General features: G+C 35.2%; 1 protein-coding gene across 1 annotated transcript; it reads left to right on the top strand.

Moving 5' to 3' along the window:
• Nucleotides 1–5,166: 5,166 nt before the first annotated feature.
• Nucleotides 5,167–13,645, top strand: LOC125853119 (uncharacterized protein At2g24330-like). The gene is made up of 7 exons (XM_049532796.1): nucleotides 5,167–5,377; nucleotides 5,413–5,470; nucleotides 6,414–6,692; nucleotides 8,350–8,494; nucleotides 12,359–12,468; nucleotides 12,702–13,119; nucleotides 13,217–13,645. Exons 1-7 carry the CDS (start codon nucleotides 5,196–5,198, stop codon nucleotides 13,483–13,485), a joined length of 1,461 nt encoding a protein of 486 aa, XP_049388753.1. The 5' UTR covers nucleotides 5,167–5,195; the 3' UTR covers nucleotides 13,486–13,645.

Raw genomic sequence — 13,645 nt, 5'->3', positions numbered from 1 at the left:
TCTATTAATTAGTTAAGTTTGTTCTTTACCTAACGTGGGCAAGCCGTTGTGTTATCATGGGCCTAATGTAATGGTTATTAGTTTGACAAAATCACTAAGAAAAGTAAAGTTTTATTATTTCAATATTGAGAAAAGACATAAAGTCACTATTGAAGTTGTTTCAAATTTTCAAAAAGACACATTAATTTTGTGGGTGTCCTATTACCCCACGAAACCATCTAAATCCACAATAAATATACCCTTTTGACTAATTTTAACACCACTCGTGTTGTCACGAAATATGGGTGCGTGAAGGACTGTTCATACAACTTTAGACCAACGTAAAATTGACATGTGGCACTCCCAATTTGACTTATTTTGAAAAAAAAATATAAAAATTCATGTATTAATTTTTTTTAAGCTTTATTAGGAAAATATTTTTTCTCATCTTCCCTACCATCATTAGCTTACCCATATTTCTTGGGCATCTATGTCTTCCTTCATATATTTTTTTTCTTTTGCTCTTTTTCCTTTCTGGTCATTATTTTTTTTAAAACTAATGTTATTGTGTTCATTCTTATTCTTCTTTTTTTTTGAAAAGCAAAAATTAGTTTAGTGATTTTATTCCTCCTACAAATCAAGTTTGAGATTTGGGAATAGTGAAACTATGGGAAATTCGATTTGGGAGTAAGAAGTTAGAGAAGGAGGTGATTTAAATGTCAGATTTTGACTTGGTGATATTTTGAGTATTTGACAGGAGTAGTTATTTTCATAAATAAATTAATTGGTGATAGTTTGACAAATAATTGATAGTGTTGCCGGGAAATTTCATCCCGCCACAACGGGTTTGGTGACTGTTCATCGCCATGAAAGAAATGGCAGAAGAACAGAGGTTGACGTGAAGAAGAAAGAGAAAAAGAAAAAAAAAATTAAAAAAAAAAAAAGAAAAGCATAGAAATCAAATAAAAATAACTTTTAACACGTGTCAAGTGACTATTAGTGCGTGACTTACAAATATTTTTGTATAAGTGTATTGGGTGAAAAATAGGGTATACATACTATTGTAAAGTTGTTCAATGGGGTAGTAGGACACCCGCAAAGTTAATGTGTCTTTTTGAAAATTCGAAACAATTTCAGTGGTGACTTTTTGTTTTTTCTCTTCAATATTTTCAATTGGTGCATAATTTTCAGTTGTAAAGTTCTATTATTAAAGTACGCACACATGCTTTTCTATACAGTTGACTTTGTATTAGGGGGTGATAGAATGGGTAATTAATATGGGTATACACTCATATTTACCCATTTTAAATGGGTTTGGATATCCAACTCATTTAAAAATGGGTAAAAATGAATAATACTCATATTACCCATGTAACACCCCAGAAAAAAAATTTGAACTAACTTGAACCATCCTTCGTTGTGAGTAGGATTTTACCGAGGAATTAAATCGTTAAGGTCACTAGATGTAGCACCTTGAGTTTCAAAAAGAATTAAATTGGAAATAGAAAAATCTGAAATTTTGCAAGTTATGCTTAAGTATGAGTTTTGGGTCGACTTCAAACGACCATAACTCCTAGCTCAGGATGAGTTAGGTGTGCTACCAGATCCCGTAGCGAAGATCTTTGAATTATCTTTCCAACGCCACCAAGTTTACTAAGTTTCGAGGTCGGATGAGTGAGATATGACCTTTTGAAGATAGGTTGTCCAGTTAAGGAAGGTTAGCCGAAAATAGAGAGGGGTATTTTGGTATTTTCCTTACCCATTCAGATTTAATTTGTTTTTAGTAATATTTTAAGGGTCTAATCCTATTAGGTTCAATTTTATAATCCCAAAATTAGCCTAGGGTTTTAGTTGAGAGTTCATGAAGAGAAAAGAAGAGAGAAGAGGAGAAAAANTTTTTTTGTTTTTAAAGCTTTTAACAAGATTTCTATTATAATATGGATAAATATAGTTACACATATTATCCATTGGGTAACTTGTTTTTACCCATTTAAAATGTGAGTCGAGTCGAGTAACTTATCCATTTTTATCTAACTCGTTTTTTGATCGACTCGCTCGTTTGCCACTCCTAGTATCAGTCTACCTTCAAAATTATTCATTCAACATCGTATTTTCAGTCTTTAGCCTATTGTTTCATTTAACTATTTTGCATATCGTACATTTCAATGTATTGACATTATTATATATCGCTGCATTGTTGTATGATGCAGACTCAAATATTTAAAATTGAAAGTAATTGTATTACTATGATCTAAATTTAATTTTGCTCTGGTGAAACCTCCATACTTTCAGAGGAGTACTCTAGTTTATTTAGAGTATTAACATTTATTAGATGTTATTAATATAATATTCAGATACTTTTTTGTCTTAGTTACCTATCTTCAGTACATTAGAACCTCATAAATGCGTCACATGTCAATTTAATTAAAATTTTTAGCATTGTTTTACATACATGTATATATTATTAAGATTTTTAGATAAAGTTATTGAGCTTGTTTTTTAAAATTTATTGTATGCTCGTTTTTTTTTTAAAAAAAGCTTATGCACCTTCAATATGGTAGTAAGTCAGACCAATGATTCGTCTGTGACAAGCACCAATTTCGAATGTCGGTCACGTCCAAAATATAACTTCGAGATGTGATATCTACCTATTGGATAACTTATCACAATATTATAGTGTTATTTTGACCATATTAAGAATACTAAAATAACTAATTTTAAAATAATTAATCCCGAGATAAATTATTACTAAACTAGACGATGCCTAAGTACATATTGTGAGACAGAGAGTACATAATTTCTCTTTGGGAAAAAGGACAAATATACTCCTGAACTATAGTAATTGGTATGCAGATACCCTCCGTTATACTTTTGGGACATTGGTACCCCTGTCAATTAAAACTAGAGCATATATGTCCTTCACTCTAACGGAAGACTAAATAGGGACACGTGACACAATCTTACCCGTGGATCTGATATTTAGTAAATGTCGGGTTAGTGGATAAGATTATGACACGTGTATGTCTATTAGTATAAAGGGTATACATGCTCTAGTTTTTGAACGACAGGGGCACCAATGTTCCAAAAGTATGATGAAAGATATTTGCATACCATTTACGGTAGTTCGGGGGTATATTTGTTCTTTTTCCCTTTCTTTTTTCAAATTTCTACTAGGGAAAAAGGACAAATATACCCCAAAACTATCGTAAATGATATGCAGATACCCTTTGTCATACTTTTGGGACATTGATGCTCCTGCCGTCCAAAAACTAGAGCATAATGCCCTTCACTCTAACAAAAGACTGAATAGGGACACGTGGCACAATCTTATCCGTCGATTCGATATTTAGTAAATGTCGGGTTAGTGGATAAGATTATGACACGTGTATGTCCATTAGTATAAAGGGTATACATGCTCTAGTTTTTGAACGACAGGGGCACCAATGTTCCAAAAGTATGACGGAAGATATTTGCATACCATTTACGGTAGTTCGGGGGTATATTTGTTCTTTTTCCCTTTCTTTTTTCAAATTTCTACTAGGGAAAATGGACAAATACACCCTAGAACTATTATAAATGGTATGCAGATACCCTTTGTCATACTTTTGGGACATTGATGCCCCTGCTGTCCAAAACTAGAGCATACATGTCATTCACTCTAACGGAAGACTAACTAGGGACATGTGGCGCAATCTTATCCATCGATCTGTTATTTAGTAAATGCCGGGTCGGTGGATAAGATTATGACACGTGTATGTCCGTTAGTATAAATGGTATATATGCTCTAGTTTATAGACGACAGGGACACCAATGTCCCAAAATATGACGGAGGGTATCTGCAGTGGCAGAGCCACCTTACAATTAGGGGCTTCATCCGAACCCCCTTCGGCGGAAAATTATATGATTTATACATGGTTAAAATAATTTTTTAGGTATATATAGTAGATGTCGAACCTCCTTCGGCTACTTCGTGTGTTTACTTTTTCATATTTTGAACCCTCTTATTGAAAATTTTGGCTCTGCCACTAGGTATCTGCATACCATTTACGATAGTTCTGACATATATTTGTCATTTTTCACTTTCTACTATCATGAAATGAAGGAAGTGTAGTATTATATATGTTTTGGTCCGGAAAATGGGTATGAAAATGTGCTAATTTCCATAATCATGAACCCTAGGTCNAAACTATCGTAAATGGTATGCAGATACCCTCTGTCATACTTTTGGGACATTGATGCTCCTGTCGTCCAAAAACTAGAGCATAACGCCCTTCACTCTAACAAAAGACTGAATAGGGACACGTGGCACAATCTTATTCGTCGATTCGATATTTAGTAAATGTTGGGTCGGTGGATAAGATTATGACACGTGTATGTCCGTTAGTATATATAAAGGGTATATATACTCTAGTTTTTGGACGACAGGGACACCAATGTCCCAAAAGTATGACGGAAGGTATCTGCATACCATTTACGGTAGTTCGAGGGCATATTTGTTCTTTTTCCCTTTCTTTTTTCAAATTTCTACTAGGGAAAATGGACAAATATACCCCAGAACTATCATAAATGGTATGCAGATACCCTCCGTCATACTTTTGAGACATTGATGCCCCTGTCGTCCAAAACTAGAGCATATATATCATTCACTCTAACAGAAGACTAAATAAGGACATGTGGCGCAATCTTATCCGTTGATCCGATATTTAGTAAATGTCGGGTCGGTGGATAAGATTATGACACGTGTATGTTCGTTAGTATAAAGGGTATATATGCTCTAGTTTATAGACGACAGGGACACCAATGTCCCAAAAGTATGACGGAGGGTATCTGCAGTGGCAGAGCCACCTTACAATTATATGATTTATACATGGTTAAAATAATTTTTTAGGTATATATAGTAGATGTCGAACCTCCTTTGGCTACTTCGTGTGTTTATTTTTTCATATTTTGAACCCCATTATTAAAAATCTTGGCTCCGCCACTAGGTATCTGCATACCATTTACGATAGTTCTGACATATATTTGTCATTTTTCCCTTTCTACTATCATGAAATGAAGGAAGTGTAGTATTATATATGTTTTGGTCCGGAAAATGGGTAAGAAAATGTGCTAATTTCCATAATCATGAACCCTAGGTCCCTAACACACACCGCGTTGGAGACGTACACGATCTCACGTTTTAAAATATAGGGAAAGGGGCCACCAGCTAAGCCATTATGGCCATCATTGATTTATTTCAATCCCAAACCACCCCCTTAAATTCAATTCTTCCTTATTTCCATAAAACAAATACAGGAAGTAGTACTATTTATTCTTACCTTCTTCTCGGGGCCTCCCGATCTACTGTTTCTTTGCTTTCGGAAGTTGCAAAACGCCTCCTCCTTTCATCATTTCACCTATTTTTTTTGAATTCCAATATTTCTACAAACCTCTCTCTCATCGCCAATCGATCTGCTTCGGAACATTCAGCAATCGATCGGCTTTAATCCAGGTATAAACTCCTACGTTGAATTTGGTTATTGATCGTTCGACTGATAATTTTTGTTGATTTTCGCTTGGAAATGATATATTTGATCTTTTGAATTGAATTATTGATATGTATTTTGTTTTCCTGATTCATTTATTGTTCATCAAATTTGTTTGATGATTTTGGAATACCGAACTGCTAGTTGATCTTTGGAGTAGTTACATAGTATTGTTGGAACTAAAGTGATAGTCTCCTTATTGCTTCTGAAGTTGTTGAATTGGGTTTGGGATAGTGTTGTTTTGGAAATTTAGGCATTATATTGAGTCTTGAACTGTACGAAGAAGCGTAATTTTTAGGTATATTACTGTATTCAATGTTGTACTCCCTCTATTCCATATTAATTGAATTTCTGAGGCTTTTTTCATTATTCAAAATAATTGAATTGTTCAAAGTTCAAGATGTATGTTTGAATTTTTTTTCATACTTGCCCTTTCATTTATTGCAGTTTTATATTTTCTAGGAGATAATTACCCTGCTTACAAAGTTATATTTATGATTTCATAAAAGACAATAGTGGAAATTATGCTTTAAATTATGTCCTTGAATGTTTTTCTGAATATGTGTGCATTGCCTCACAAATTCAGTTAATATGGAATAAAGGGAGTACCAAATAATAGAAGTCATTTTATGGCCGCAGAAAAAGTTTCAAATGAAGGAAGAGAGAACAAAGGTGTTATGGGATGATGCTTAAAAAGGCATTCTTTTATCTGTAAAGTCAAGTAGAAAGTATATATTTATGATAAATGCATAATTTGAATTTTATTGATGGTGTTTAACGTGAATAGTATGGCTTTTAAATGGGCATTGTATTTGTATCATTAACTTCGATTACAGGGCTATTGCTTTTTCTCTCATTCGTTGCCTTTCTCCTTCAATCATTTGAATATATATGCGCTTTAACTTGTAGGAAATGGCTGCTGAGCCTACAAAAGAACATGTTGATGTTGCTGACACTGAACCTGTGGCATCATCTACTGATAATGAAGAAAAGACAAAAAAGAAGAAAAAGAAGGGAGTTTTTTCAATGATATGGAATAGTTTATTTAGGTCCAAAAAGGATGATTTTGAGAAGAGATTGCAGCATATTTCCAAGGAGGAGGCTGCTGTTATTGCCAGAATCAATAAGCGATCCCAAAATTGGAGAAGGATGGCAAGGCATCTCATTGTACTTTCTGTACTTTTTGAGGTAATTTACTGATTTCTAGTGTATGTTGTGATGTAGAAAATTAGAGCACAAATCTTTTATCCTTAAACAGATTTATCTTTTCTAAGCTTTTGAATTGGTTGTTTTTATCTGTATGTTCATGGTCATCTGGCTTTCGACATATTAAGTTTGTTCTAAATGCACTTCAGCAAATAGTGAAGTCATTGAGTGGAGAGCCATGACAATTCTAAGTGGCAGTTTGTGTGTGTTAAAAACTACAACATTTTTCTTCTAGTATTATTGCCAGAACATGGTCACACTATTTTTGTCTACTCCGTCTGCCTTATTACTTACCTTCTCAAATAGAAAAAATGTTTATTCCTACTAGCCTAGTATGTTATTAATCTCTTTATTTTTTTCTGCCTTCTGCCTTATGATGTTGCTGGATTCTTAATGGCAGTCGTGAAGAAATAGAATACATTCTAACTTCTAAATGCGCAAATCTAGTTGATGGTCTTTCCTGAATCTATTTAATTTTTNCTTACCTTCTCAAATAGAAAAAATGTTTATCCCTACTAGCCTAGTATGCTATTAATCTCTTTATTTTTTTTTGCCTTCTGCCTTATGATGTTGCTGGATTCTTAATGGCAGTCGTGAAGAAATAGAATACATTCTAACTTCTAAATGCGCAAATCTAGTTGATGGTCTTTCCTGAATCTATTTAATTTTTTCCTAATTATATTGAGCATAGGTGAAAAACAATTTAGTTATCTGATGAGCTGTTTGATTATCATGTATAACACGATTATACAGTAACTACATCTGATAAAACATGAGAAAGATGCCAATCCAGTGCGTTTGAGTGTTTTTCAACTTTTTTTAACTATTTGATGTGTAACTGAAAGCTGTAAATGGTTACTGGATTTTACTATGCTTTTTTTGAGCTAGAAATTTCTTTTATGTAGTTAAAGCACACTGTGAAGACAGGGCAGATCTAGTTGAAAGCATCCTTCTCCTCCAACCTTGAGGGAGATTTCAGTCAAAGGAGAAAAAAGTGGGGAAGTGTCATTTTTGACTTCGGGGGAAGGAGAGGTTTGGGGGGATGGTGAAAAACTATAGATCTAGGTTCTGTATAAATTGATATGGGTATCAGCAAACATCTTTTTAGTTGAACGGGATTATTTCCTTTTGAATATCATTAGATGAATCTGACATGATACAAATACATCTTTTTACTTTGTTAGGCTACTTCCTCTTTGAATTTCAACAGTGAATTGACAATAATGTAATCATTTATTCCATTTCAATTGTGAACAATGACAATTGCGTTAGGAACTAATAAACTCATATTTTAACCAATTTGAGATGTTAACTTCATATCAATATTGAGAAGACCAGATAATGTCATGGAAGATTCAAAAAATATACATATGAAATTGTAATTTTTTTAATGGAACTGTTGCGAATACTATCTACAGACTTCATTTTTTTCGGGCATCCTGGTGGTTTAAATTATATTAAGCCTGCACTTGTTGCAGATGTTACTTATGCAGGTTATTATGTAGCTAATTGATAATCAGTGTGTATCCTTTATGTTATATGGGTGTCCGACTGCTTGAGTTGCTTATTATATCATCACATGTTCATTATATGCTTACTTATCTTATGGGTGTCGTATTGCGGCTATTTCAATTTTCAGGTTATTGCAGTGGGTTATGCTATCATGACAACACGATCCCTTGACCTGAACTGGAAAATGAGGGCATTGCGAGTTTTACCAATGTTTCTGTTGCCTGGCTTATCCTTCATTACATATTCAGCGATTGGAAGTTTTACAAGGATGTGTAAGTAATTAATGGTTGTTAGCTAACCAAAGTTCTCATACTACTCATTTACCCCTTTTCCTTACTGTCTCTGCTTTTTGATGCTGAGTGTGTTTAGGACTTTGTTTTTTATTTGCAAAATGGTAATTGCCTGAGAGATGACCAGGTTATTTGTGGGTGCTTTAAACTTGGTTAAATAAATGTGGTATACATGATAGAGCCAGTGTCGTTCAAGTAACAAATTAAGCATGGATGATTAATTCCCTGTTGCTAACATGTCAATGCCTTGATTAAGTAACATAATTCGGGGGAGGGTGGGGTGTATGTAACATAAGTAGCTGTGAGAACAAAAAAGTAAGTCCAAGTCGGTATATCTTTTTCATTTACAACAACAACGTACCAGTGTGGTCCAACAAGTGGGGTTTGGGGAGGGTGGGGTGTATGTAAACCTTACCCCTACTTTTGTGGGGTTAGAGGTTGTTTCCAATAGACCTTCGGCTCAAGAAAAATCATTTTTCAGAATAGGTTTGAAATGATGCAAGACTAAATAAACTATGGTGGAATTATTGAAGAAAGAAAAGTGCTACACCAACATACCCAGTATGATTCCACAGGTGGGGGTCTGGGGAAGAAAGAAAAATACTGACAACAAAAATAGTAAAAATAACCAAAGTAATAACAATAGTAATCAAATTGAAGAAATAAGATAATGCTAGCATAATAATGAAAGTAATACTGGGTAAGAGAGCTGATTGCTTCTTTTCCAATGACTAAAATGGGATAAGGAGGTCAGCAGACATCAGTCTCTAGTGATGAACCAGGATATCTTTAAGAGTGGTAGTCACATCTTTCAACATCTGACAAGTATTTCCATTATACCTGCAAAAGTTCAGATTGCTCATCATAAAGCAAGACTATCACTTGATGAAAAGGGAGGAAGATCATGTATATAAACTGCAAACTGGCCAAGTCCTTTCAAGTTAAAGACTCCCGTACAGACTGGATGTGTTTCCTCCCATAAGAAAGAAAAGATTACTAAGAATTTCCTTTTATATTTTCCTTTTCTTACATTTTCTTTCTTTCATTCTCTCTCTTCTCTCTCTTCTTTTTCTTCCTTTCCCATGCTACTACCTTCTCCACCAGCACCACCACCTTCCCTATGAATGCTAACCTTCCGTTAGCGCCACCAATTTCAAACCCTATTTATGATCAAAACTAAACCAATGAAGCAACCATTTTTAGTTTGGGAACGGAGGAGAGGAACTGACTGGCGACCTCCATGGGATGGAGACAAGAAATTGCTGGTTAATTGTCAGGTTTCATTCAAGTATGTGGGGTTATTTTTCATTGGGAGTTCACACTAATTATTGTATTTGCTAGCTTGGAAGTTTTCTAGTAAAACAAGTTGGAAAAGTCTGTTGTTCATCCAATTTTGTTCAAGTTTTTCGTCCTTCTTATTGCTTGTGACTCTCTGTACAACTGAGCTTTGAGGTTATTTTTTCTTTTCTAGGTTAAGTATCAAAGATTTTGTCAATTCTCAAAAAAAAAAAAACTCGAAAAAGTATCAAAGATTTTGTTGGTTCTACTCCCAAGTTTGTTTATTTCGCTTAACCAATTATTTAAATGATTGTTTCTGTTATCTACACATGCTACTGATGGGTATTCCAGTGGTGAAGTGGTGGTTAGGGTGGTAGAGGGTTGGAGGAAGAAAATGTAGGAAAGAAAGAAAGAACTGAAAAAAAGGGAGAAGAAGACTGATAGAAGGGCANAAAGTCTGTTGTTCATCCAATTTTGTTCAAGTTTTTCGTCCTTCTTATTGCTTGTGACTCTCTGTACAACTGAGCTTTGAGGTTATTTTTTCTTTTCTAGGTTAAGTATCAAAGATTTTGTCAATTCTCAAAAAAAAAAAATCTCGAAAAAGTATCAAAGATTTTGTTGGTTCTACTCCCAAGTTTGTTTATTTCGCTTAACCAATTATTTAAATGATTGTTTCTGTTATCTACACATGCTACTGATGGGTATTCCAGTGGTGAAGTGGTGGTTAGGGTGGTAGAGGGTTGGAGGAAGAAAATGTAGGAAAGAAAGAAAGAATTGAAAAAAAGGGAGAAGAAGACTGATAGAAGGGCTTAAGGTGAATAACGAGCCACAGAGAGAGGCTGCTAACAGCGGAAGAAAGAGGGAGGTTGCTGACAGCAGAAGTAAGGGAAAAAAAATAAAAAGAGAGAAAAAAATATAAACTAATAAAAACATAAACAAGAGGAAAAATGGAAATAGAAGGTTATGAAGTTGGCATGTGGAAAGCAAGGATTGGCATGAAAATCACTTACTTTCTTAATACTGGGATTGGCCCAAAAATAGGGTAATATACCAGTTTGAAGTTGTTCCGGGGGCCATAGCTCCCCACAAAGTCAAGTGTCTTTTTGGACATCAGGGATTAGCTTAGGAAAGCTTTGTGTATTTTTCCAAAAAAAAAAAAAAGTGAGAGGGAAGGAGAACGAAGCAAACAATACACAAGAAGGAAAAGAAAGGAAAAGGGGATGAAAATTGAAAACAACAAGCAGACGCTAGAGTACATTTTTCAAAGCTACTGTCGGGTTTGACTTATGGCTGATCTTTTTAAAGAAGTATAAAGTGGTCCAAGGCTAGTGCAAACCAAGAAAATACACCGATTGAATCAACTTTGTTTAGAGCAAGTGTATTTTCTTATTTGGGCCACAAATCAATTTATTTTTGCAACAAACATGGTTTATCTTTTAGTTTAACAAAGCAAAGAAAAATTCAATAAATTGGACTAACCTTGACCACTTAACACAAACTTAAAAGAAACAAGTTTATATTGAAAACACTTGAAGTAATTAAATTGATAGATACTAGCCACATTGTTAACCAGCAAAAAATATTTAACTAATTCTAAGTAGGTATGTGTATTTAACATTATGCAGCACACCTTCCTTTTATCCATATTCTTTTTCTCCACAACATATTGATATCTCCAAATCAGAAAATTTAAGAGATGACGCATCCAACCTCTAGAATGATCGCCATATCAAATACTTGCACCTGTGTCCATGGCTCCATGCAATATAGGTCTCATGAATTCATTCGCTGTGATCCTTGTAGAATGCATGCTGTCAGTTCCTTTTTTGCTTAAGCTTGTGTGGTATTGGATATTGCAGTTGTGTGCTAACCCTTCTTTCTAGCCTACAGAAAATTCTCTGATTGGACATTTATTTATTTGGGGGGGGGGGGGGGGNCTACTATAGTTGAAGCAGACATTGTTGTGGGGGGAATTATGACGATGAAAAGGAACCATGAAGATGCTGAATTGATTGGTAACTGGACTGTAGCAGAAAGCTAGTGGCTGTAGAAGCAGACGAAACTCTGCTTTTTAAAGTTACTTCCAACCAAAAGAAAAGCTGATGTAAAATTCAAATGAAAACCTGATTATTTTAATGAAAGCTATAACGACATATCGGAGCTCATAGTTTATCTTATGCTCTTTTGATCTCGAGTACTTTTTGATTTGCACATATTCAAATGGTTGAGAGTATATTTGATTTTGCTTTCTGATTAATGTCAGGCTCTCAAACAACATGAAATTGTCCATGACCTGTATTTTAAGGTCACCTTGTATGATGTTATTGAAAAATACAACAACTTACCCAATCTAACAAGTGGGAAAAGGGCAGCCTGGTGCACAAAGCATCCAGCGTTAGCTGAGATGTTATTGAAAATATTGTACAAAATTTTTGATCTTACTTCATTCTATGGAAGTTTCCTTTTGGCTTTCACTGAATTTGACAGGTTGACCTTGGTCATGAAGGCCTTAGAAGAATAGTGTTTCTTGTCTCACTTATACCTTATCCTTTATGTGTGTTCGTGCAGGTGAACGTAAGGACCAGAAAACTCTAGAAAAACTACGAGCTGAAAGGCAAGCCAAGATTGAGGAACTCAAAGAGAAGACAAATTACTATATAACGCAACAGCTCATTCAGGTGATAGCCCATATGCAAGGTTTTGGGGCTTATACAAGTTTCACATGTTATTAACCATGAATAATGTGATCAAAGTGTTTTTCTTGTGTTAAGAAATAAAAAGCCATGAAATTGCATTCTGAGAGACTTAAAAAACCATTTCTCACTCTTTTGTCCTTGCCTCTATTGTTGTGATTTTCCAAAAAACCTTTTTTTGACAAATTCCAAGCATCATTGTTGAATCTTTTGTGCAGAGATATGACCCCGACCCAGCAGCTAAGGCAGCTGCAGCCACTGTGCTTGCATCCAAGCTTGGTACAGATACTGGATTGAAAGTGTATGTGGGAGAAGACACTAAGCATAATGTCCCTACTGGGAAGAGCAACGATGTTGAAGTTGTGCAATCTACTGGGCTGAGAAATAGGAAGCAGGCAAGGTCTAGTAGTCCAGAGAGTGCTGTAATAGATCATCCTGGTGCGGAAATGCGTCAACAGGCACAGCTGGAAGGTTCTGATATGATGCAGCATCAGCAAACGGTTGTTGAGCATTACAATCCGACAGGTTCCAGCACACAAGATGGAGGATGGATTGCACGAATTGCAGCGTTGCTTGTGGGAGAGGATCCAACCCAGTCTTATGCACTCATCTGTGGCAATTGCCATATGCACAATGGTAAGAACTAAAGAATTCAATGATAATAAAACCCAATTAGTGGAGCAGATTCACTTAAAGAATGGTGAATAAGTAATGGCATTACTATCATTTGCAGGGTTGGCCAGGAAAGAGGACTTCCCTTACATAACCTACTATTGCCCTCATTGCCATGCCCTGAATAGGCCTAAGCAACTTGATGATCGTGTCTCTGGTACCAGTACCCCTAACCTTGGTTCCACAACTTCTTTGGCTGATGTTGATTCGGTCAAACAAGTCAGTGGATCTACTCCGGATAAGATACCCACATCAGCAAGTGGCAGTCCTGTAGCAGCTCCAGTGGAAACAGAAGGTGATAACATAGTGTCCAGTGCTTCTAACAGCTAGTAGATGGCGAGTTTTGAATAGAGTCGTGCAGGCGAGTGCTTTTTCTCCCTATATAAGTGTAGCGGGGTTTTCTTTTTTTCTTTTTTTTTTCTGGGTAATGTGTAACTCTCTGTTGTATACATAGTAGAAAACATATTCAATGATTCATACGGTAGCTTCC

This window comes from Solanum stenotomum, unplaced genomic scaffold (assembly GCF_019186545.1).
Source record: "Solanum stenotomum isolate F172 unplaced genomic scaffold, ASM1918654v1 scaffold9649, whole genome shotgun sequence".
Classification (NCBI taxonomy): Eukaryota; Viridiplantae; Streptophyta; class Magnoliopsida; order Solanales; family Solanaceae; genus Solanum; species Solanum stenotomum.
Note: the sequence above shows the minus strand (reverse complement) of the source record. Positions and strands in the feature narration are given on the sequence as shown.

Bases quoted from the DNA above. Each gene is read 5' to 3' on its own strand.
- LOC125853119 (XM_049532796.1), top strand. From the start codon at position 5,196: ATGGCCATCATTGATTTATTTCAATCCCAAACCACCCCCTTAAATTCA. The intron at 6,693-8,349 runs GTAATTTACTGA...TTCAATTTTCAG, and splicing joins TACTTTCTGTACTTTTTGAG to GTTATTGCAGTGGGTTATGC. The intron at 13,120-13,216 runs GTAAGAACTAAA...TATCATTTGCAG, and splicing joins CAATTGCCATATGCACAATG to GGTTGGCCAGGAAAGAGGAC.